The 27,014-nt window shown below is 35.3% G+C and overlaps 1 protein-coding gene across 2 annotated transcripts in view; it reads right to left on the bottom strand.

Moving 5' to 3' along the window:
* Positions 1-2,189: 2,189 nt before the first annotated feature.
* Positions 2,190-27,014, bottom strand: part of LOC109534605 (baculoviral IAP repeat-containing protein 7-B) — a 34,112-nt gene continuing 9,287 nt past the window's right edge. Inside the window, exon 3 of one of the 2 annotated variants that reach the window (XM_019900328.2) lies at positions 2,190-2,916. In XM_019900328.2, the coding sequence (XP_019755887.2) occupies positions 2,467-2,916 (450 nt within the window). In that variant the 3' untranslated portion in view covers positions 2,190-2,466. Of the gene's footprint in view, positions 2,917-19,705; positions 20,516-27,014 lie in introns of those variants that run through there. The other variant, XM_019900327.2, reaches the window with a different exon arrangement.

Genomic DNA, 27,014 nt, shown 5'->3' with positions numbered 1-27,014 from the left:
AACCTATCCACCGATTGGCAACATGTTGGTTTAGGTAATTTCTAACTGCTCTAGCAAATTCAGCGGTAAATCATCGAAATAATCCGATAGTCAAGTTTGAAGAAATTCTAGATAAGAATTGCCATTCAAAGTAGGTGGTAATATATGCGACCGGAGAAAATGGTCACCGATTAATGCGCAGCACACATTAATTTTAAACTCATGTTGAAAATGTCTTTCGCTTACTGAATGAGGGTTCGCAACATCCCATAAATGTTTTTTTTTCTGAAATTAACGACACCTCTTCTTCTAAATGTAGCTTTATCTGTAAACAAAATTTTCAACAACAAAACTGCAAAAATCTCGGAAACAGAAGCTTGTTGAGACATCGACTAATACTTTTTTTGTTCAAAATTAATAGGTCATTAGAGCCAACCATTTTAGAAGTCAGCATACCGGGTGATCAAAAAATTAAAACCATTTTTTTGCCCAGATATCGCCGCAAGTGGCTTTTTCTACGGGTTGACCAAAATATGATGGGACATTTGAATTTCCTATGCACAAAAACTCCTGTATACCAAATTTCGTTAAAATATGCAGCTCCCTTCAAAGTAGAATAACGGAAAACTGAAATTAAAATGTAAGTTTGACGCCCTGTATGTCGGCAACCGTCAACTTTTGGACTAAGGTAAGTTGTGTTTAATCATCATATTTTCACCCCAGGAATCCGCCATTTTGTTTTGTGCCATTACTTTTGGGACTCCCTGTATATGTGTTGTTTTTTTCTCATTATTGTTATATTTAGTTGAATTGTAAATTTTGTTAATTCTTCTCTTTATTATTGGTTCAGAAAATGTTTTTGGGTAGTTATTATTAAGTAATATTTTTCAGATTTTTTAAAACTTTTCTTGTCTGTAATTTGGGTCTGATCATTTTATAGCTTTATCCGTAAGTGCAGTTATTACGCTTTTTTTATATTTTTGGGGCGCATATGAATTATAGTTTAAATATCTTCCTGACCAAACCTCTTTTGTATACCAATTTGTTTTTATTTCACCTGAATTATCATAATTTACTGTTATGTGTAAAAATGTATTGATTTATTTTTATCCTTTTCCATTGTAAATTTTTAGTGTCGTGAAAATTGGTGAATTTATCTAGGGTATATTGAGTTTTATCTTTGGGTAAACACATTAACCAATCATCCACTTAGCGTTTAAAGAAAGTTTGCAATTGTTGCTGATATGGCCCAACCCATTGCTACACCGTATATTTGTGAATAACATTTTTCTTCACACTTGAAATATGTAGATTGTAGGCATAGCTCTACCGCTTCAATGAATGCTTTTTCTGGAATTGTTGAATGTTGGTCGATTTTCTTCCATTTATTTTTTATACACTCTATTGTATATTCAATTGGGATATTGGTATATAATGATGCTACATCATGCGATATTAAACAGTTATTTTGCGGAATTTTTTGGTTTTTAATAAAATCACGAAAATTCCACGAGTCCTTAGTATGACATTCTGACTGTACTAAGACATTTCTTAGAATTGTGGAGAGGAACTTTGATAAGTTGTAAGTTGGTGGACTTATATTGTTGACGATTGGTCGTAATGGTATGTTGTTTTTATGAAGCTTAGGCAAGCCGTATATTAAAGCCCATTTACACGCTCAAGCCATCTGAACGATCTGGCTTGCGCAAGCCAGATCTGTGCATATGAACTGTAATCATCAGATGTGAAGGAGGAGCACCCAACTTATATTGTTGCCGACAAGATGGGATATTTGGGCGAAGAGTTAATTCTTGCAACGCCTGCAGTGTGTGTAATTAAAAAAAAGATGAAATTAAAAACTGAAAGGAAATGGTGTAAACCATGGTTGCTGAATAGGAATTATTTTTTGTCTCATACGAATTTAATAGCGGAGTTACGCAATGATCCTGACGATTTTCGAAATTACTTACGTATGAACGAAGCCACATACCTGCATTTGTTAAACTTAATGACGCCAATGATTATCAGCTACACTCAGATTTTTGGCAACAGGAAGAAGCTACGAAGACTTAAAATTTTCCACCGTTATTTCTAAGCCAGCTCTGAGTAATTTAATTCCCGAAACGTGACGCAATTTACAGGGCATTGAAAACACATATCCAAAGGTAAGTTTAACGAATATTGATAATACAAGAAAATCAATCAAAAAGTAGAAAGATATATTTTTTTATTAATGAACTTAATATGTTGATCTTAAATCTAACCAGTAGGTTAAAAAAAAATTGTATGCAATTAAGCTGCTTCATCCATACAATAATTGCAGTTGCTAAAAACTTGTGAAGTCGCTTGATGGTTGGGTGTTACCTTGGTGCGTGTTAGCGGTTTTTCTTCTCGTAGCATATAGGGAATGTGAAATGCGGGTTGAATATCAAATGAGGGTTGAGGGAACAATAGTTGGTGAGCTTTGAATTGGTGCTGAGTAGTGAATCAGGGTTGAGAGTGTGATGACTGTTGCGTGTTTATTGAAGGCTGACTGTTGAATGGGAGCTGAGATACGAATGGAGGCTGAATTATTCTTGAATTTTCCTGCTGAATTTGTAGGAGACAACTGCGATTCAAGTTTCCCAAGTGTGCTTCGTAGAAAACATCATTTATAAATTTTTCCGCATGCACCGCTTGCTTTGGGTTGAGATCTCTCAATTTTGATGCCCATGCTTTTTCAACGTCAAAAAATTTGTCTCCATTATTCAAAGGTACTGCCAACCGTTTTCCAATCACATCTAACACCTCGTCGCACTTCCTCTTGAGGTGTCGGGATGCTTTATTAGAAGATTGTGCTGCGCATTGACGAATTGCTGATTCTGCAGAAGTTGGTCTGGCCGGTAAAGAGACTGTAGGAGATTCTGGGAACTCTGACGTTGCTTCATTGTCTGAACTCTAAAGCAATAATAATAATATATGATATTTTAAATATAATAGTAGTAGGGTATTAGTAGGGGATTTAAAAAAAAAGAGATTTTGCTGAATATAAATTTTTTGACTTAGAGATAAGATTGACGGCTTGTTTTAATTGAAAACATATAGGCATTACATTCTAATATTTATAATTTCAAGTTGGAAATAATAAAACTTTTAATAATAAAAAAACTGGGATTTAGTCAAAGAACTTTGGTCATTGGACAATTTTCCTGGTTGTTGGACATAGTCAATCCAGTAGTTGGACAAGTCAATAATTAATACGCTTAGTATGATTTTGAATAATATTTATTTAAGTAGGTAGTAAGAATAAAAGTTTATTGGCCCCACGTACTTAAATTTTTCCTCTTCACTAAAACCACCTTCCGTATTTTCAACTTCGTCAAAATTCTCCTTACTACTGGTATCTTCTTCACTTTTCTCTTTGTAACAATAATTACGCATAAATAACTCGTCATCATCTTCGTCGGGAACATGCTCCTTGTGTGTTTTTGGAATACAGAGATTGTGAAACTTTTTGTGGCAAGCATTACATGTCCAGTGTTTAGTTTTGGTTCGGCGTTTCTTACAGGCAAAGCCAAGTGTATCTATTTAATTTTCGTTTGATTTGCACTTTCTTATTTTTCCAAATTAGTTTTGGTTGCTACTTTCTCTTCTCTTTTACGTTTTCTTTCAATCTTTTTATTCCCCTCCTTCAACTTGATGGCTTTTTTAGCTTTAAAATTTGGTTTCTCTCAATTTTGTTTATTTGTTTTGCCTTGATTTTGTTGAAATAAAGTTCGAATTGTTGTTTTTGTTGTTCAAAGAATGGTTTTAAATCGTTTCGGTTGTATTTATTGTTTAAGGATTTTTCTGTTTTGATAATTTTCTTATTGAGATCGTTTATTTTAGAAAAATAATCACTCATCACTAGATTTAAAACTTGCATGTAAAAACATTCAGTGCTTTCAAATAATTTCCATTATTCTGCTTTCTCCCAAAAATAAAATCTCTCCTCCTCACCTCAATGAATGTTGGTACAAGCTTTAAGTTTTGGCATCTAGTTAAAAAATACATTTTCGGTTCTTCTCTCTCGCTAGCTTACCCTTAGCTTTATGTAGGTGCTCCTTCATTATGGTGCATTCCATTTGTCCAACAATGCTACCAATTCCCAGCATTCTTCTTTATTTTGATTTATTTTCCTGACTGCGTATCAGCAATTAAAAACTTAAGTAAATTTCCCGCGAAGTTTGACCTAAAAAATGAACATTTCTCGAATGGCCCGGGAAAAACAGACGACTGGAGATCCAAATTACTGCGAGATGTGAGGTCATAACATCATATACTTTTTCTGCTCTCTGGGCTACTCAATAGTGCCCGCAGAAAGATTTAAACATTGACTCCGAAACCACAACAGTATTTAAACGCCCGGTACAACTTGTTTATGTAATTTGTGTGCTTACTAGTGTTATAACTAAAATATTGTCCAAGAATACAGCGTTGATTCGCTAACAAAATTGTTCACATCGGACTACCGGTCGAGAAAATATTAACAGTCAAAAGTTAGAGAATTTTAAGTTATGCGTCAAACGATCTTCTAAAAAATGTTTTAAAAAACATGTCTTTGGAACATTTACATTTTCTCTTGAACCACCCTGTGTAAGACATTCTAAATGCAGGCTGAATGGGTACAAAACAAACTCCAATTTTTTTACTTCACTGAAAGCTTGGCAGAAAATGTACCTTCTCTAAAATAATTTTCAATTAATGTTTATGTTTTGAATGAAAAAACCTCTGAAACCTCCAAAATAATGATTTACACAGTAAATGTTTTGCAAACATTGCGAAAATATTCACGTTCAAACTAATGAGTTCAAACAGGGCCTCTAAAAACACCCAGTAAAGCATAAAACTAAAAAAACTTTACTTGAATTTTGACCAAAATAAAACGAACAGGAAACGGGCTTTAATAAAATTGGCAAATTCTCGAAGATCCTTCATATTATGCCTAGTGGTAGGCGGTACTTTAACCCAGGAAAAAGTCTAATTTGACTAAATCTGCTAATCTGGGTGGACACGGTGGCAGACCATCCCAACCAATAAATTTGCCTGAAATTTAGTTGACTGGCGTCCGGAAATCGCAATGGCCCACACATTTAGAGAAATCTTTTCGGATGCGGCCAGTTAAGTGCGTATTTTTTTGGGCCAATCGCAAGGGTTCTTCCGATGCTACCAGCCCCCCCAAGGTTGGGCAGTTTCAGGTTTTAAAAATTTCTTGCTATTTTGACCGTTGATAAAACTTGCAGATTTTAATTAAATAAAGTTTTTTGACAAATTTTGTATTCAATTTTTTGTGGCAAAAAAATCAATATTTTTTTAAGCGTCCTGATGGGATCCCGAATTTTGTATTACATTGAATCTTGTGATTTGCAGATAATCCTCATATTTAAAATAACGGTTCGACTGGCGCAGTCGAGTAGGATGTTTAGTTGATTGTGGGGGGTGTTTAGTTGGTTGCCTAACGACCGGAAATTAACATTAAGGCTCGGTTCTGCCAACTGTAATTAATTTACTAATCTCACTCACTTCGGGCGATCGCGTAAATTGTTGAAATGCTCTACTTCTGATTGGCTGGCGTCTAATTAATTAAAATATTCTTAGGGCGTACTAATGGCTTCACCATTTTTTAACTGAAGGAAGGATATATCCTTAGGGCGTACGGTTTCGTTTAGCTTTTAAGTGTTGTAGCCAAGCAAACATACAGGGTGATTCAAAATCGGCGTCATTCCTTTTAAGGGGTAGTAGGGGCTCACTTGGAAGGTACGAGAAAAATATTGAAATTTTTTTTTCGATAATTTCCAGAAGATATTAACAGATAAAAATCGAATTTCAACTTATTGAGCATTATTTTGAAAGTGTTCCACGTTTAATTGGAAGCATATTGGAATACTTAAGCATTCAAAACGAAAAATTACGATCTTTGCTTCAAATTACGAAAATTTTTGATACAAAAAGTCTAGAATTTTTCGATGAAAGGAACAAGTATTGGACATAATTGCAGAAGAGCCTTTCAGGGGCACACAGAACATTGCACAACAACTGACAGTTTCCCAGGCACCAAATAAATACCGGCTACATTCCTATCACGTATGTAAAATCACATTAAACCAATGGATTACTGAACACCGGTATACATTGAGCAGGAGTTTATTAACCGAACGCGAGAAGCTGCTCGAGAAGAGTGCATAATCAAGTGATTACACAGGCACTTGTTTGGAGTTACAGACTCAAATGTATGTTTTTGTAATTTCTAAGCAAATTAATATTTCGAGGTTATGAGTTTCGAAATAGGTTCCGTCATTCAATGATTCCTGTTGAATTTACCGTTTGACCCTTGTCTATCGTATTGTCACTTTCTTTATTTATCCACGGTCACCGGAGTATTAAATAATTACGAAGCAACAGGTATTTACGTAATGTTAATTAGGCCGATTACCTAGAAAAACATTGTTGCCGTTTTTCTAATATAGTTTTTTGAAAAATTCTCAGTTTTTAATAACGATTATTTTTTAACTATTTTTTCTGTACAACAGCGCCAGACAACACCTCCAGGAGGAATAACGCCAATTTTGAATCACCCTGTATACCTACAAAACGGAAAAATACTGATGATAAAGAATAAAAACGCTTTGAATAAACTGCGGTCTAACTAGTGACCGTGGGAGGTTGAAAAATAATTTTATCCCAGACAGAGTCATAAGCCCTCAGCTTTAAGTTACGCTCTGAGGACGTTGATTATTGTGACTGATTTATTGGAAGTCTGGCTTTCGAAGGGATCAGATTTCCCTTCAAGGGCATAGTGGCGCCTAAAAAATACCAATTTAATGCAATCGACTTCAGGTCTAAAGTTAAGGATCAATTTTGTGAAACTGGCGTTATTTATAGAAACGTGGATTTGAATGAAATCCTTTCCATTTGAGACTGATGTTTGAAAATTTGTGAAAAATCAGGATTTGGTGCGATAGTTTGAAAATATTTACCACTCTCAGGGTCGCGTATCTGTTATAGACTATAAATTTCCAGTAGCTACTTGTTTCAGACTCAAAGTTACAATTTTTTAAAACCGGCAGTGCAAAAATAGGCATTTGTTGACTAATATTTTCAAAGAAAAAATGTGTTTGATGCAGTTTCAATGAAATTCACTCAACTTTCGGCCACATCAATTTTCTATATGCCGTAAAAATTTGAAGTTGTAACTGGCTCTGGATTGGAAGTTAGGAATTTTTAAACAAGAAGGTGCAAGAAAATTGCTTGTAAATGCGGCTTGTTGTCTATGAACATTTTACGTAAAATCCTAATAAATTACTAGAGCGGTTGAATTTCTGATTTCCTCTACATAAAAAAGCTGGCTGGAATAGGGAAAACAGTTTCTAACTTTGAAGGATTCACTAATTAAATAAATAGAGGCTCCAGAGATTAACGTTTAAATTGAGAATTCGCTTCCATTATTTGCCAAATTTAAAAAAGTTTGAATGCAACTTGACTGAACTTTTCACCGCTTTCAGACTTAAGCATCTGTTATAGATTGCACAATTTTCAAATTGCTACTTGCGTCACAATAAAAGTATAATTTTTTGTGTATAATAAATGTGAGCGTGTCGTTTATTTATAAACTAATATCTGTAAAACTCATAAAATCATTCCGATAAAATTAATTGCGATTTTAAATAAATTAATTGAGATTCAATTGGACGAAATGAGTCGACTGGAAAAATTGCAGGCTGTTACGTGCTCTTGATGGAAAGTTACGAATTTTTAAGCGAGAGCGTGCAGTTAGGGTGACTTCTTCCATATTAGGACGCCCATTTAGATGGTTGGCAAAAATCGAGATGGAGCAAACCGAATTAAATTCGCCGAATTTTGAGATGGAAATGTTTGCCATAGAATGTCCAAATTGCAAGTTGGTAGCGGATTTAGATCAGATGTTACGAATTTTTCTAGAAACCTGTTTTGATTTGGAAAACATTCATTTTTAGACTAGTATTTACAAAGCAGTTACGAGCTAGGAAAAACGAGGAGTCAATGGAATTTTGAAGGTTTTTATCTACAGATGTTTGCTATCGACTGTACAAATCTAAAGTGGCTACTTGTGTTATATTGAAAGTTACATTTTTCCAAAAAGAGCGCACAGCTGCCAATAATATGTATTTGTAGACTATTCGCTAACTTTCAAAATTTTAATCAAATATCATGAGATTTGAACAAAATCCTCCCAGTTTAGCGAGTAATATGTCGTCTATTGCCTGTATAAATTTCCAGTTGCAACTTGCCCTAGCACAAAAATAAAAACATTTTAAAGTGAGCGCGGCGTTTGTTTTTAAACTAATATTTGGAAGGTTCATAAAAATCAGCAACTAGTGCGGTTTTAAGTAAATTTGGACACATAAATCGTCTATTGATTGAGCTTGAGAATTTTTAAGCCAGACTGTGCAGTTTTTTGCTGTTAACGCCCAGTTAATCAGTGGGCAAAAATCAGAACCTAGAGCCCTTCCAATGAAATTCACAGGGCTTTTAGACTAAAGTATCTGGCATAAATAGTCAAATTTCCAAGTTGCTTCTTGTTCTGGATGGGGATAAAATACGAATTTTAAAGCGGATTAGATGGAGATCAATTCACGGGCATACTGGCGCCTACTGAAATACCAATTCAATGCAATCATCTATTAGTTCACGTGTAAACCAGAGGATAAAACTTGCAAAACTTAAGTGATTTTTGCGCAATTTTGCACATCGAAGGTCGCATTTGATATTTAATTGCTTACATGCATGACTCAAAACAATTTGCCGAAATTATGCTGTTGATCATTGTTAAAGGAAATGCGAGCGTGACGGCGATTTCCGCACTTTGTTTTTGGCAATTCACTCAACTGAAGTAAACTGGCTGCATACAGGAAAAAATACTGGCAAATTCGCACTATAAAACCTAAAAATCGGTGGGAAGAAACCGAAAACCTTTCCGGTTAGGGTCGTTATTCAAATTTAATTGCCTTAATGCTAAGCAGCAAGACCACACAGATTTTTTATGCCTTTCGGGCCGACCTGCACTGGAACGGCTCTTAAATTATACGGGCCGAATTGGAAGTTCGAACCCAAACCGAACCAACCATGTACCGAATTAGAATCCATAGACAGCAAATCGTCGCTCCAACAAAAGATGTTAAGGGGAGACTATGTAAGATGGCACGCCACTGCTTTTTCCAATCAAAAAATATTTTTCCAATTACCATTCATTTCTGAGCAAATTTGGTCTCTTGATCTTATTTGCTTCGATCAGCGGGCTTCGCATAAAAAAGTCGTTTTACATCAGCATCACACCGCCCTAAGTCGGGGTGACTTAATCAAGCTACATCAGTACACCCATTTTCATTTTTTTCGGAACAATCCATGCGTGAAAGGAAATAAACTCAAGAGATAAAATTTGTCCAGAAATGAACGGGAATTCAGAAAATTACTTTTATTTCCAGAAAAAGCAGTGGCGTACCATAAATTAACGTCGACAGCGCCGTTAATTTATCATCGTTCATACCACTCAATACTCACTAAACTACATTTTTTCATTATGGTGCTGATAACTCAAAAACGGCAGACACAAAAACATTCAAAAGGCACAAAAGCTTCCAAATTAAAATGTAATTTCATAGCAAACATGACCCTTAAAAAAGTAACATCTCGTATAATCGTGCAACTGCTTTATACAAAGGAGGAAGACCCGAGGCGTAGCCCAAGTCGTTTTAAAGAAGTTTTAAGCATTTATTTTGAAGAAAATGCCATGCTGATCTTAAGTATTTTTTTTTCAGCTCAAAGATCGAACTTGAATTGATTGAAATTGCTATAGGAAAATTAGTATTTTTGCATTTTTAGCAACAAAACAACCGAAAGAAAGCACCACCCATCCAACTCATCGTCATCGCATTGGTACGTCTTCTTTCTTCTATAAGATGAAGCAAAGACGAAATAGAACTAGAAGCCAAAGAGGCATTCAAAGCAGAAGATGTTGATCATGAAAGAGAATCAGCAGCTGAAGAACAATGTGTTGTTCAAAAACTCTTTTTGCCATAGTTGCAACTAGTCGATGACTGTTAATAATCGCATACATTTATAAAATTCGTTAAACAATCCCTGAAGATGTCCTCGATTCGAAACCGAAGTTCATGATGCTTTTAACTTCTTAGAGCAAAAACGCTATTACTTTCTTTAGTTTTTTTAAATGTATTTTTCTCGACGAGTCAATGGAAGTCGTTTAAGTCGGAAGTTTAAAAATTCATTAAAAATTGCTTAAAGGAGTTCGCGATTTGAAATTTTCAGAACATTTTAAGTAGATTTTGCTCCTTGAATTTCAAGAGCAAACATGTTTTCGCTTCCTGTAGTTTTAAAGAAATTTGATTTTTTACGGTTGCTGATAGCCGATAAAAGTCGTTTATAATCGCAATATTTTGAAACTTAATAAAAAATCCCTGAAGGTGTCCCCAATTCGAAACTCTCATAACATATGAAGTAGAGTTTGCACAATAAATTGCTGAAGCAAAACCTAACTCGGTTCCAGTTAGTTTTTAAAAAAATCGATATTTCTCGATAGTTGCTGGATAGCCGATAAGTTTGGAAATTGTATAAGTTTGGAACATCATAAAAATAATCCTGAAGGTGTCATCAATTCGATACTTTCAGAACATTTAAAGGAGATTTTGCGCTTTCAAGAGCAAAAAAGAGCTCACTTCCTGTATTTTAAAAGAAATTATATTTTTCCGACGAGTGCCGATAGTCGATGGATGTCGTGATCGCAAAATTTTGGAATAAAAAAATAAAAAAACTGAAGATGGCCGCAATTTTAAACTTTCATTAGAGAAAGACATTAAGTAAATTTTTCGCATTAATTTCCAAAAACAAAATATACCTCACTTTTCGTAGTTTTTTTTAAAAGCAGATTTTTTCGATGGTTGGTGATACTCGATGGAAATCTTTCATGTTCGCATAAGTTTTCAAATTAATAAAAAAATCCCCGAAGGTGTTCTCTATTCGAAACTTTCAGAACATATTAAGTAAGGTTTGCACAACAAATTAGCAAATTAAAAACGCTCTCACTTTCAGTAGTTTTACAAAAGTTCGATTTTTCCCGAGCGTTGCTGATAGTCGATGTATGTCGTTTATAATCGCATAAGTTTGGAAATATACCAAAAAGTCTCTGAAGGTGCGATTAATTCGAAAATTTCGGCCCATATTGAGTGGCTTTTGTGTATTAAAATAGTGGAAGCAAAATTGCTCTCATTTTGCGCAGTTTTTTAAGAAAATTCTTGATGGTTGCAAATACTCGATGGATGTCGTTTATTATCGAATAATAGTTTGGAAATGCCTAAAAAAATATCTGAAGGAGTCTTCAATTCAATTTTTTCAGCCCACATTAGGTATAGTTTTTCTTAATTTTACGAAAAATCGACAACATTCCCGGCCTCTTAGATTTAAATAACTAACATTTATCGGAAAATCTGAAAAAAGTTGTTGGATGAACACGTCATCATCATAGTTGTAAAAGTTTGCAAACTTATGAAAAAGCCCCTGCAGGAGCCTCGAATTCGAAACTTTCGGAAAACATTGAACAGTTATTTGGCTGTTAAATCCCAAAACTGACAATTTCATCGCTGCCTTCGATTTTCGAAAATTGATATTTTTTGAAAATTTTGCAAATTCATGAATTGTGTCTATCATCGCATGAATTTTGAAAATCCATAAAAAAATCTCCGAAGGAGTCTCCATTTGGAAACTTTTGCAGCATATTAAGCAGAGGTTTTCTTATTTTATGCAAAAATCGGCAACATTATCCATCTCGTATGTTTCGAGCAAATAACAGGTTTTCGAACGATTTAAGAAAGTGTGTAGCGTTCATAGTTGCATAAGTTTGAAATTTTCATGAAAAAACACATGCGGGTAGCCTTAAATTTCAAATTTTTCGATTATACTAAGCAATTATTTGGCAAATAAAATAAATTCGAGAACCGGCAATTTCATGGTTAAATTAATATTTGATTAAAAAATGGTTTTTGAAAAATTTTCCGAAACTCAATGAATTTCGTTTATAATGGCATGTGTGAAAATTTATGAAAGAATCCCTGAACGAGACTCCAATTCGAAGCTCCCAGACCACATTAAGTGTAGTTTTTCTTATTTCATGCAAAAGTCGGCAATATTCTCAATCTCTTAGATTTCGAGTGAATAACATTTTTAGGAACGATTGCAGAAAGTCGTTATATGTAACTTACAGTTGCATAAGTTTTAAAATCCGTAAAAATATTCCTGCGGAAGCCCAAAATTTGAAATTTTCGGAATATTTTAAGCAATTAGGCTAGTAAATCCGAAAACCGGCAAAATGATAGAATTTTGAATAGAATCATCAAATTTTCAGAAAGGCAATGAATATCGTGTATGATCGCAAAACTTTGCAAATTAATAAAAACATCCCTGAAGTTGTCCTCATTTCGAAACTTTCACACCACAACAAGCATAGTTGTTCTTATTTCATGGAATTTTTTTCAATTATCTGCCTAGTAAATCAGAAAACCGACAATTTCATCGCTGGATTAGATTTTGAAAAAATAGTGTTTTCGAAACATTTGCAATAAGTCAATGATGCTTTTATAATCGCACGGGTTTAAAAATTAATAGAAAAGTCCTCGAAGGAGCCTTTAATTGGAAACGTTCAGACCACATTAAGAACCGTGTTTCTTCTTTTATGAAAAACTCGGCAACATTCGCAATCGTATAGATTTCCAGCAAATTCAATTTTTCGGAATGATTGCTGAAAGGCTTGACATGTCGTTTATAGTTGCATATGATTGAAAAATTCATGAAAAAAAATCCTGCAGGAGTCTCGAATTTGAAACTTTCGGAACACATTGAGCAATAATTTGGCTAGTAAACCCTAAAACCGGCAAAATCATAGCTGAATTAGATTTTGAAAAAAATTACGGATTTTGAAAAATTTACACATCATATCATTCATCATCGCTTGAATTTTGAAAATTCATAAAAAGTACCTGAAGGAGTCTCATTTCGAAACTTCCCGATCACATTACGTGAAGTTTTTCTTATTTCATGCAAAAATCCGCAACATTCTCAATCTCTTAGATCTCGAGTGAACAACATTTTGAGAAAACGATTGAAGAAAGTCGTTATATGTCGTTTACAGTTGCGAAAAAAAATTATGAAAGAAACCCTGCGGAACCCTTAAATTTGAATATTTTTTGAGCATTTTTAACAATTATTTGGCTATTGAATCTGGAAGCCGGAAATTTCATTGTTGGATTAGATTTCGAAAAAATAATGGTTTTCAGCCCAAAAACCGACTTGAAGTGATTGAAATAGCTTTCAGAAAATTGGTCTTTTTCCCATTTTTGGCGAGTTCTTCTTTCTTACATCAGATGAAATGCCCGAAAATGTGAAACAAGCGAAGACGAAATAGAGCCAGAAGCTAAAGATGAATCAAAAGCTGAAAATGTCGATAGAGAAACAGAATCAGCAGCTGAAGAACGATGTGATATTGAAGGAATAATTCTAAAGAAAACATTTCTGATAGCTTGCACTTTTACAAGTTGTGAAAACTTATATTGAACGAGAAAATTACTTTCAAAGCCAGCAAAAAAACAATACCAACGACACCAGGATAAGTGAAGAAGGGACTGGAAGCAACTTCACTTGGCGTGACAAAAACTCCACGTAGTTATTTTCAGACTCAATAGACTTGTTTGGATGCATAATTCAAAGTTAAGTACTCTGATAGATAAAACGGCTTTCCAAATCGATTCCAACTGTTTATAAATTACAGTTTTATGGACGTGAAACTTCATTCCAAACTTGATGCACTTAACCGATATTGTCGAGATAAGAAATAACGACCCTTTTTACGACTCTATTTCGGTTTTCTCTACCAACACACACACATGGGACAGACATGCCGTTAAATCCTCATAATAGCCTGAATATGGGTCAAAAGGGGATGGTATTCCCTTGAAGAACTGACAAGGGGAGGACCCGTCCAGTTAACTTGCCAGAACATGCAAAGATCGGTTTACCAGGTGTTTAATTTTAATGCCACATTAATTCCCGGCCCAATTCTATTGTAGTCTGATGTGCAATTTAGGGAAGGCCTGATTCCGATTTGCTTTTGTTGCTTCCGAGGGTCTTTAGATGACCCTCCAAGAGCGATATTTGTATGAACTTAAATACGTGCAAGAGAATCGTTAATCTGGTTTCGCAAGATCATTTTGTGTACTCAAATTGGTTATTGGTTCGAATGGGATTTCTTAGGATTTCACGCTATAAACAACTGTTGGAAATCTATTTTGTCGAGCAATGAAAGAATAATTAAGAAAACGAAAGCAAGATGCAACAAAAACAGTCAATTGACTGAAAGGAAAAATCAGGGTCTTCAATGGTCTAAAAATTAAACAGAGTGGATAAAAATAAGATTGGAAATTGCATAAAGTAAGGAGCTAAAGCCTTCATTTCTTGCATACACTTGCCACAGCCACTAAAACAGTTAATAAAATAAGAAACGAAATAACGAAAAGAATTAAATCTTGAAAGCAACCAAAACGTTAAATCTTTCTTCATTTTTCTACTGAACCAATGGTGACTAACGCAATGAATGGATTTCGAGAAACGAAAAGTGAAACTTAATAAAATAAAGAACAAAAAGAAACAAAGAATCAAAATTCACATGTGAGAAAAAATCACTGACAATCTGCAAAAACTGGATGCATAAGCAGTAGTTCTAGTCTTCTTCTGATAATTTTTAAAATTTCTTCGCACTTTTCAGCTTGAAGGTGTTTCTTCCTTTATTCTGCTCATCCAATTTTAGATGCAAGCTGATTATCGACAATTGGACTCTTTGGGAAAACGACAATACGATTCCAAGTCGCATTTAATTTTTATTGTTGCACAATCCAAGCACAGTAAAAGCAAGCAACTTTTTTTAATTGCTCCTGTTGGAATCGTGAAAGGTTTCAATTTTTAAACCTTTTCCTCCTCATGAAAAGCAGAATCAGCAGAAATGACCCCAAGAAGTTTGAGGGTAAGAGCCAACTTTAGCTGCAAAATACAGTAAATTAATTTCGGCACTGAATTATTTTCAGCCAGTAGGAATGGAACAGGGAAGGACCTCAACTACCTGCACTAGAAAGAGAGAGCCAAGGAAACTCCAGTCGAGTTTGGTCGGAATTAATCGGACCTTCCCCTCATCTTTCTCTTTCCAACTCAGGCATTCAGCCGTGTTCCACTGCCAGAATATTTTTAAGATTGATACTTTTGGGCAAGTTTCACCTTCCAGATAAACCAGCATCCGCAGAACGCAAAACTGAACTGTTATCAAATTTGAATTGGAAAATAATTTTGAGTGTGTAATAGTGTATCTCCAGATAAATGAATGGAACAAGGAAGGACGTCAACTGCATTAAATTTATTAATAATTAAATCTTCAATAACCTCAATTAAACTAATTATTTAGAGTGTCTGTTTCCTTTAATTAGTGTAGCTGAATCAATAATAATTTCAATGCTGTTATTTGTCCATTTGCGAATGAAAAAATCCACACATTTCTCGATTCTCACTCACATGCATTCTTTGTTCGATTGAAAATTATACGCCGCATTTGCATAATTCATTTGTGGTATCTTGGGAACTGACCTTAATAATCACTATTCGTGATTCTGATAATAATTAACAATAGAACTGTTACACATACAGGGTGTCCCAGAAGCTAACGCAACTTACGTTCCCTCCTAATTCTGTTGATTTTTAGTGGTAGATTCCGAAAGTAAATGGAATTGCGTCTAATGTCTGGCTGGAGAAATCAGATTGGCGCCCAATGGAATTAGTAATTCGATATTTTTAGATGCGAAAGAGGCCAATCTCATTCAGCGATCCAATTGGAACGACGTGTTTTCGACCACGTGCCATTTATATGTATATATAGGACAGGTCAATGCATTCGGGGTGTTCTAAATGCAGCAGCGCCAGCGTCTGCAAAAAATCACGTCTGGGTAGTGTGGATATATTTAGCGATGTCTGCACTTTTGTCATTCCTCCGCGTCTTAAGAGAAAATTTCCCTAGAATTGAGTATTTTCAAAGTAAAAAATGTTCAAGAGACGGTTCGAATTTAGTGAAATGTTGACGATGTACCAGTGAAAGGGGAACTCGAGATCGATCGATTTCTGAAGGTGTCCGCAAGCTCGAAACTTTCGTTACATATTAAGTGAATGTTGCACAGCAAACACAAGATACTAAAAGGCTCTCGTTTTCTGTGTTTTTGGAGCTAATTGAATTTTTGTTGACGGTTGCAAACAGTCGATGAATGTTAATAATAGCATACGTTTAGAAAATTCATTAAAAATCCTTGAAGATGACCTCGATTCGAAACCTCCAAAACAAATTAAGTTCATGTTGCCTTTAAAATCTTAGAGCAAAATCGCTATAATTTTCTGTAGGTCTAGTAAGTCCTGTAGTTTTAAAGAAATTTGATTTTTGGCGGTTGCTGATAGTCGATAAAAGTCGTTTATAATAGCAAAATTTGGCAAATTAATAAAAAAAATCCCTGAAGGTGTCCCCAATTCGAAACGTTCATAACATATTAAGTAGAGTTTGCACAATAAATTGCTGAAGTAACAACTATTTCGGTTTCGGTAGTTTAAAAAAAAATCGATTTTTCTGTAGTTTTTATAAAAAAGCACATTTTTTCGATGGTTGGTGATACTCGATGGAAATCGTTAATGTTCGCATAAGTTTTCAAATTAATAAAAAATCCCTGAATTATTCGAAACTTTCATAACATATTAAGTAAGGCCTGCACAACAAATTAACAAAGAAAAAACGCTCTCACTTGCAGTGGTTTTAAAAAAGTTTGATTTTTCCCGAGGCCTTGCTGATAGTGGATGCATGTCATTTATAATTTCGAAAATTCGGTTTTTGTTGATGGTTGCAGATACTCAATGGATGTCGTTTATTATCGAATAAGAGTTTGGAAATGCCTGAAAAAATCTCTGAAGGAGTCTTCAACTCGAATTTTTCAGACTAGGTATAGTTTTTCTTAATTTTACGAAAAAACGACAACATTCTCGGCCTCTTAGATTTAAATAAATAACATTTTTCGGAAAAACTGACAAAAGTTGTTGGATGGAGACGTCTTCATCATAGTTGCAAAAGTTTGCAAATTTATGAAAAAGCCCTTGCAGGAGCCTCGAACTCAAAACTTTCGGAAAACATTGAACAGTTAATTGGCTATTAAATCCCAAAACGGAAAATTTCCCCGCTGCATTAGATTTTCAGAAAAATAATGTGTTTCGAAAACTGCAGATTCAATTACTGATGTCTATCATCGCATTAATTTTGGAAATTCATAAAAAAATCTCCGAAGGAGTCTCCATTTGTAAACTGTCGCAGCATATTAAGCAGAGTTTTTCTTATTTTATGCAAAAATCGGCAATATTATCCATCTCGTATGTTTCCAGCAAATCACATTTTTCCGAACGATTGAAGAAAGTGGGTGGCGTTCATAGTTGCATAAGTTTGAAATTTTCATCAAAAAACACCTGCGGGAACCTCAAATTTCAAATTTTCCGATCAAATTAAGCAATTATTTGGCGAATAAATTAAATTCGAAAACCGGCAATTTCATGGTTAAATTAATATTTGATAAAAGAATGGTTTTTGAAAAAATTTCCGAAACTCAATGGTGTTCGTTTATAATGGCATGTGTAAAAATTTATGAAAAAATCCCTGAATGAGACTCCAATTCAAAACTCCCAGACCACATTAAGTGAAGTTTTTCTGATTTCATGCAAAAATCGGCAACATTCTCAATCTGATAGATTTCGAGTGAATAACATTTCTAGGAACGATTGCAGAAAGTTCGTTATATGTAACTTACAGTTGCATAATTTCGAAAATTCATAAAAATATTCCTGGGAGCGTAAAATTTGAAATTTTCGGAATATCTTAAGCAATAATCTGGCTAGTAAATCCGAAAACCGGCAAAATCATAGAATTTTGAATAGAATCATCAAATTTTGAGAAAGTCAATGAATATCGTCTATGATCGCAAAATTTTGCAAATTAATAAAAAAATCCCTGAAGTTGTCCTCATTTCGAAACTTTCAGACCACAATAAGCACAGTTGTTCGTATTTCATGCAAAAATCGGCAACATTTTCAATCTCTTAGATTTCGAGTGAATGCTCTTCGAAACAATTTCTGCATTGTTATATCTCACTTGCAGTTAAATACGTTTGAACATTCATAAAAACATTCCTGCGGGAGCATCAAATTAGGAATTTTCGGGCAATTTTAAGCAATTATCTGGCCAGTAAGTCCGGCAACTTCATTGCGGGATTAGATTTTGAAAAAATAACGTTTACGAACTATTTGTAAAAAGTCAATGGATGTCTTTTATAATCGCGCGAGTTTAAAAATTCATAGAAACATTCCCAAAGGAGCTTCCAATTTCAAACTTTCAGACCACATTAAGTACCGTTTTTCTTCTTTTATGAAAAAATCGGCAACATTAGATTTCGAGCAAATTTAATTTTACCGTTGCATATAATTGAAAAATTAATGAAAAAAATTCTGCTGCAATTTGAAACTTTCGGAACACATTGAGTAATAATTTAGCTAGTAAACCCTAAAACCGGCAAAATCAAGGTTGAATACGATTTTGAAAAAAATTACTTTTTTTGAAAAATTTGCACAGTCAATGATTATTGTTATCTTCGCTTGCATTTTGAAAATTCATAAAAAAGTTCCTGAAAGAGTCTTATTTCGAAACTCTCAGATCACATTAAGTGAAGTTTTTCTTGTTTCATGCAAAAATCGGCAACATTCTTGATCTCGTTGATTTCGAGCAAATAACATTTTTCGGAACGAATGTAGGACGTTGGATGGTGTTTATAGTTGCATAAATTTCCTTACGAAAACCTGCGGGAACCTCACATTTGACATTTTTGGCAACACATAAATTTGGCTATTAACTGTGCTATTAACTACTGTGCTACTTTTTTGGGCAAATAACAGTTTCTGGAACGATTGCAAAATGTCGTTGAATATCATTTATAGTTGCATTAATGAGAAAATTCGCAAAAGATCTCTGAAGAAGCCCGCAATTCGTAACTTTCAGTGTACATTTAGTAGGGATTGGGATACCAAATGCGAAACAAATTTCAAAATTTTACCCCCGGATTAGCTTTAAAAAAAATAAAATTTTCGGAAGGTTTGCAGAGCCAATGAATATGAATCCCAGACAATCTACAATTCGAAACTTTCAGAGCACATTAAGCATAATTTTCTTTACTTCATGCAAAAAATGGCAACATTCCCGATATCTGAGATGTCAAACAAAAAACATTTTCGGGAACGATTCCAAAATGTCGTTGAATTTCATTCACAGCACATGAAAATTCATTAAAAAACCTTTGAAGAAGTTTGACATTCGAAACTTTTAGTGCACATTAAGTAGGTATTTTGCTATTAAATACAAAACAAAATGGAAAATTCCATTGCTGGCCTAGATTTTCAAACAAAAACGAATTGTAAAAAGTCGATCCATGTCTTTCGACACTTTTAATTCGAAACTTTCAGACGACATAAAGTGTCATACATAACTCGTCAACATTCCCGATTTGGACAAAGTAGAGGGATTCCAGTGAAGGAAATGCTACTAAAAAGAACCACAGCATAGTTTTAAATCACAGCTTTTATTCCAGAAATATATTTAGAACTAGCAAAGGTTAATTCAATAATGAATATTCAATAAACCAAGTAGGAGGCGTAAACTAAAGTCGATTTGTATTGACTGAACAGGAGAAAATGACGACGTCAATCGTAAACAATAAATAAACTATATTTCGTCAAACGATGATTACGATAGAAATGTGCGCACGGTCGCTTTGATCGCTGACCGGCACATGGGACAATCCTCCAAGTTGGGGGCACAATTCACACAAGTAGTCAAATGTCCACAGGGCAAGAAGACAATGCCGACTTCGGCGTCCATGCAAATCTTGCATTGTCTCGCCTCTTTCAAAATGCGATTTTCCTCCTCCAAAGAGATGGATTTTTTCAGCTTGAAATCGCAGGGCAGGTCAGATTGCCTAGCGGTTCGCTCGCCATTGGTATCTGAGTGATGAGGTTGGCACGGTGCCGTGTCTTGCGCGGTTAGCTGATTCTGACCATTCGATTCGGACGCCTTGTTAATATCATTCAGCGCAGCGCCAATGATCGTACCCAATTGATTATTGCCAGACGAATTCGAATCGAATCCGTCATCTTCGTCCAGTTGCAGATTTAAAGCGGCTTCGACCAAAGCGTCTGGTTGCGAATAGCCTCGCCCAGTTAATTCTAATCGTTGCTTTAGGGCTAGTTTCACCCTTTGCATATCCATGCCTATTCCAAGAGCAGCGGAAGCTACTGCTCCACCCAAATGCATTTGAAGTTCCTCTTCCGTTACCTGCCGTTTTTTTGGCACTGGTCTGACTTTGTCGCATTGCTGAAACAAACAGACCATCACCAATATCATTTAAGGCCAAATCAGAGCAATTAGTAAAACAATCTAGTAAATAAGTTTCCCATGCCACGACTTTTGGGAACACCCTGTGTATCGAAATCAATTCCAATGGATGGCCACTATTGAGGTCAGTATCGCATAAAACAATCATTTATTTTGTATTGGTTGCATATTACATTGCATAGCAAACAGTCCTGGTTTCCTCAGGACTGAATATGCAGATGATACCAACATGTTATTGCAATGTTTTGCTCAATTTTGAAGCAATTTTTTTGAAGCCTGCCCACCTTGAAGAAGCTGCAAGACAAAAGCGAATATTAAGAGAAGCAAATATGTAATTTTTTTATGAGTTGCCCCATTTTCTGGCTGGGTTTACATCGCAATATACCAAGCAACACCCGACCATTGTTCTAAAATAAGACTTGACGTAACCAAATTAGAATTACTGATAATTCTGCATGTCGTCCTGTGGCGACAATCAGTTTTTTTTTATATCTGATTATGATGATGATTGCCGAGAAAAGTATTTTATTAGATTTCACGAAAAAGCTTGAACTTTGCAATGCAGCACTTCATTTTCAAAGTGTGAACCTACCGAGTGATACTTTACTTATGATCCAGTTATGGTCAATTTTCCTATATAAAACTTTAGGGTTTCGCTTCACAGTTTCACAGTTTTGACTGCCATCTTCTAAATTCAATATAATGGGTGCCTCAATAAAGGAGCGGTCCTTTGCCAGGTAATAATTAAGGAAACGTTGGCAAATTTTATTCCTGGACTTTTTTCCGTTTTTCTTCCAACGGTGAGGATCACCAGAGTAAACTCGAAGAGCGGGATTTTATTGAGACACCCTCTAATAATTTTCTTTGAAGGACGACACACATCTCCTAAACTAAGAAGTGAAATAATGTCGGTGAGAATTAGAATTATTATCGTTTCCTGGCTTTATGAACCTTGAAAGTAGCAGGAATTTTCCAACTAAAACTAGGGGCAAAACTGCTGAAGATAACCATGAATCAAACCTGCAACGTATACAATGCGATGAATGAAGTGCGAATACAAACCATGCATAAACTGAATGAATCGAGAATAGAAGAAACACGTGAACGAAGCAAAGAAGAATAGCTTCAAAATGGAGTAAGCCTCGAATTCTGGAAGGATCCACCATAGAAAACTTGTTTATTCGCCAAACAAAATTATAATCGCATGAGCTTCGAAATTCATAAAAAATAGCTGAAGATGTCCCAAATTTGAAACTTTCTGGGCACATTAAGTATTAAGCGGATGGATGTCGTTTATAATCGCATAAGTTTAGAAAATCATTAAAAAAATTCCTGAAGGATTTTTCAATTTGAAACTCATAATATATTTAGTAAATTTTAAACATTAAAGTCCACATACGAAAACGATTTCAGTGCCTGCAGTTTAAAAGAAAATATTTTTTCTCAACGGTGGCATATGGATGTCGTTTATGATGCCAAAAGTATGAAAATGCATTAAACATTTCCTGAAGATGTCCTGAATTCGAAACTTTCAGAACTTGTTAAGTAGATTTTACGCATTGAATTCTACATGCCCAAACGCTCTCATTCTTTGCAGTCTTCAAAAAAACTGAAATTTCGTAGGCGGTTACTGATAGTCGATAAATGCCGTTTATAATTGCAAAAGTTTGTAAATTAAAAAAAAATTCTAAAGGTGTCCTAAATTCGAAACTTTCAGATATTAAGTAGATATTTTGCATTAAATTTCCGAAGCGAAAACGTTCTTACTGCTTGTAGTTAAAAAAAATGGATTTTTATCGACACTTGCAGAAAGCCGATGGATGTCGTTTACAATCGCATAAGTTTGGAAATTCATAAAAAAAATCCCTGAAGGTTTCCCGAACTTAAAACTTTCAAAACAAATAAATAGATTTCAACCATTAAAGTGCACAACGAAAACGCTTTCAATGCCTGCAGTTTGAGAAAAATATTTTTTTTTTCGACGGTTGCATATAATCGATGGATGTCGTTTATGATCGCATAAGTTTGAAAATTCATAAAAAAATACCAATCCCATTCAAAACATTTTTTTTTCGACGGTTGCATATAGTTAATGGATATCGCCTATGATCGCATAAGTTTCAAAACTCATAAAAAAATCCCTGAAGGTGTCCTACATTCGAAACTTTCAGAATATATTAAGTAGGTTTTGAGCATTAAACTCCTAGAGCAAAAATGCTCTCACTTTTTGTAGCATAAAAACAAGACCAGAGGATTTTCCGCATAAGTGGATGAATATCGTTCATCATGGCATAAATTTGAAAATTCATAAAAAAGCCCTGAAGGTGTTCTCAACGCGAAACTTTCATATCATATTAAATGGATTTTGCGCATTAAATTCCAAAATCAAAAACAAACTCGCGGTCTGCAGTTAAAAAAAATTAATTTTTCTCGACGGTTGTAGATAGTCGATGTCGTTTATGATCGCATAAGTTTGAAAATTCATCAAAAATCCCAAAGATGTTCGCAATTCCCCAGTTTCATATCATATCGAGTACATTTTGGATGCAGGTGGCGGTTGTTTATAGTTTGGAAATTCATGAAAAAATGTCTGAAGAAGGCTCCAGTTCGAAATTTTCAGACCACATTGCGTATGGTTTTTCTTCATTCATGCAACAGTTGGCAACATTCCCAATATCTTAGATTTCAAACGCGTTTAGCCACTATTAATACAGATTAAAACTTTGGAGTAATTTGGCTTTTTTCCATTTCCTTCCACGTTACAGAAATATTTACAAACCCCTTTGTTTGCTGGCAACTTACGCAACTAACAGAGCAAATAAGAATCGAGTGTTGTGAATCACCCAGTATATATGCAAGGTTTCCTTTAAAAACGAACGATTTCGAACGGATCGAATACCTTGAAACGAACCAGGACGGATTGAATACCTTGAAATAAATCAACGACTGAGATCTGATGAACAACTTGTCGGGAACACCCAGTATGACATAAAATCCATTAAACCGATGCGAAAGTTTACGCAATAAAACCACATTTTGTCCCAGTGGCTTGTGTTCCAATCACAAATGTAATTACACGCCCATTAAAAGCAATGAGCTCTCGGAAAAGTTGGAGCATTTCCGCAGACCTCCCAGATTCAGTTTCCTAATCCCATTTTAATATTGCAAATTTCCCATTCAACAAGAATTTGTAAAAAAATGCAATAGTAAAAGCTTCAAGAAGAGCAAAATCTTACGAGTTTTGAAGATGCAAACATGAAGTATTATCTGAGTTATAAAAATGAAATAAAAATCAGATTAGTAGACCGAAAGTGAAAGACGAAACAGAAGACGCGACAGAAACTAAAAAAATTAAAATGTGCATATAAAAACAAAAATTGAGGCAAATAAAAATATCAGAGAATTTGTGTTTCAGCTGGTTTTTGCTTATTGCTGTTCTAATCGCGTATGGAAACGAGAAAATGCAAAACTTTCAAGCCGGAAACTAGTAGAAACTGCAGTTGGAAACGGAAAAAATTGGTGCAAAGTGCAAGTGCAATAGTTTGCGTAAAACATTTTTGACAAGTAATATAAATAGAAGAAAAAAATGCATACAAAACCTTCGAATTTTCAAAAAAGTTCATAGCAAATCCTGTTAGAGAGTGAACGATTAGTAAAACGAAAATAGTTAGACGATGGAAAATTGTTGCAGTTTTTGGAAAGAATCTTAGAACATTTCCTGAATTGTAAATGTCGGCAATAAGACAAAATAATAAACAAAATTCACGTGAATTTTTCTATGGTTAATTCCAAAATCTTTAGAGAAACCCTTACTATTCACTATACATACAACAAAAACCTTGACAAAAACTTAAAAACCAGATAAAGGAATAGAAAACGGAAGAGTAAAGACCCTCAAGACATTTGAAAAACAAACAGCCAAATTAACGCAACAGAGAACCAAAAAAGCACCGCATTTTTAGGTGAATCAATCTTCACAGTTCTTGTTATTTTCTTCCTGTTTGTGTAGAAACTGTTTCAACTATTGATACAACTGAAGAAGTGCGAATGTTACTTGATGCAGCAGGATGTGAACAGGAAGCGGCTATTTGGGACCGACGAAACTATTTCCTGGCTGCACGTCGCATGAGCCAAGTAATTGCTTCGAAATTGCAACCGCTAAAATTAGTCGAGCAAACGGACGTTGAAGAATTAGCATTTCTAAGAAAAAACCACAAAGCTACGCGAGGAAAACACCGGAAAAGTGCGTTTAAAAATCGAAAAGGTTCTTTAATATCTTTGTTTTATGGCCAGGAAGGCGCAAAAGAGCCGTTAAAGTATAATTGCAAGAAACAAGGCCTACATGAGGATGAGTTTCTTCAGGGATTTGGTTGAAGCCGGAGGCTTCAATAAACACATTTTAGCAAGAACAAGTACACTTGACTAATCGCCTAAAATCCCCACATGGCCTTGTCCTGTTCTCACTTGCAGCAATTGCTCCAAGAATAGAAATTAGTTGATGAACACCCAGAGGGGTTCTGATTCATAAAAACCTGCTAAAACGCGCTTTTCTCGCTCACGGTCGGTTCCCCAGAAAAACCGAATAACAATTCGCCGTCCAGTTAGCAGTTGGGTTCGCAGAATAGGCTCGCATAACTTGCTATTTTAAGAAGCAGCTTCATGAAAGAACTTAATTTTAAGCATCAGCAGGCAGCACAGAACAGAAAACTAGCGAGTATGTTTGTGTGGTCGTAGAAAATCATGAGCAAACATGATGGGAAACCTTGGACCAGGCACAAAAGGACGATTGTTCCATTGCCCATAAAGGTCAATCCATAACGATTTGAAACAGGAAGACCGCAGATAGTTGGGAGCCCTTGGGCTCAACATCTTCAGCAAATGTTAACGATTTCCTCAACCAGAATTTTAATGGTTGAAATCGTGAAAACGATTTTCTCGCCGGGCTGCGATCAAAAGGTTGTTTGTTGCATGACCTGCGATTTTAATTCATCGACCGTGGCGATCTTTGCAGACTTTCCTGCCATGTAGCTGTACAAAATGGCTGGATTCCGGCAGAGCGACGACACAAATTAACTTCACTTCCGTATTTCGTGTCGCTTTGCTATTAATACGCTCGTTAGTTTCACCGCATTTTGCCAATTAACTTTGTCGCCAAAACGGCCAAATTCATCGAGTTCAAATTGATTTTTTCATTAAACATACGCGGCTGAAACCGCCTGCTACTGGTGTCAGAAGAGAAACCCATTAAAAGTTGCACTTGGCCAATTATGGCCAGATAACCCCAATATTCCAACTAGGTATAAACGGTTCTGGTTGCCGACAGAAAAAAACTCGTTATTCCCACTTTAAGGCGCACATTGCGAAATAATCATGATGGAAATGGACTGCAACCAAAACAGTCAAAGCCGGTTTTTGACTCAGAATGTGAACAACCAACAGAAAACGGAACAAAAAAGTTTCTAGTTATAGCTTGATGGGATGGAGAAAGAGCTCAAGCTTGAGATACAACTGGGAATTTTCATTTGTTCCATTTCTGTGAATGTTTCGTCTCAAGAACGAGAAGCATTTAAGATTCTTTGTCAGAAAGACAGTTTGTGACCGATTTGCGACCTGTCTGCATTATTTAAAATTCCATTTCCTCCCGGCTCAATCTCTTCGATTCTCAGGGTTCCCCAGAAATTGTTGCATTTATTTTGAATTTGGTTTTTCGCGGACAACTGTTTTCCCTTAGTTTCACAGCCCCCATTTTACTCTCGCTATTGTCTCTTTTATTCCAGATTCAGTCCACTTTTCCTGGCGTTTCAAGCTCAGTTTTCCATTTCTTGGGAAGTTTAACACGCCGCAACTCGCATCCATGTCTGATTCACTTGAACCAAAGAGGATTGTCTGCAAAAATCCCGCGCATAAAGCAGGCAATTTTTCTGCCCAGATTCGAATATGCAACATCGACGTTCAGCGAATTGTTTACTGCGACAGTGAACCCAACGGCGAGGACAAAACTGCAACAATCGTATGCAAGGAAAAAAAATGGGAGTTGCCAACAATGAATCATCGCACATAGTTGCACACGCCGATTGCCATAATTAGACGTGCATACTGAACGAAAATGGTGTTGTAATTCCCCATGATATGTAGGAGTAGCTCGAAGATCCCCATATGGGATTGGGTGGACTGTTTTGAATTTAATTTCGTTTCAACTGAATCATTGCATTGGGCGCAGAAAACTCCAGCGGCTTAAAAAACAGAGCAAATTTTCCCCAATCCAGGGTAGGCCTGGGTAACACTGTGTTGAGTTGCGCTATTGAGTTGTTGCCGATCTCTGAGTTAACGAGTTATAACTCATCGGTTAATGATTTATATTTAAATCATTTATTAAAGCTTTATGAGACTCGAGACTGGAATTTCCACATTATATAAAACATTCAGTTTGCAGTAAAACGAAGGAAAAACGCGGTTTTTATGTTTAGAGACAGGGTTA

This window comes from Dendroctonus ponderosae, unplaced genomic scaffold (assembly GCF_020466585.1).
Source record: "Dendroctonus ponderosae isolate FM_Combo_2020 unplaced genomic scaffold, Dpon_F_20191213v2 Dpon_F_20191213_1, whole genome shotgun sequence".
Taxonomy (NCBI): Eukaryota; Metazoa; Arthropoda; class Insecta; order Coleoptera; family Curculionidae; genus Dendroctonus; species Dendroctonus ponderosae.
Note: the sequence above shows the minus strand (reverse complement) of the source record. Positions and strands in the feature narration are given on the sequence as shown.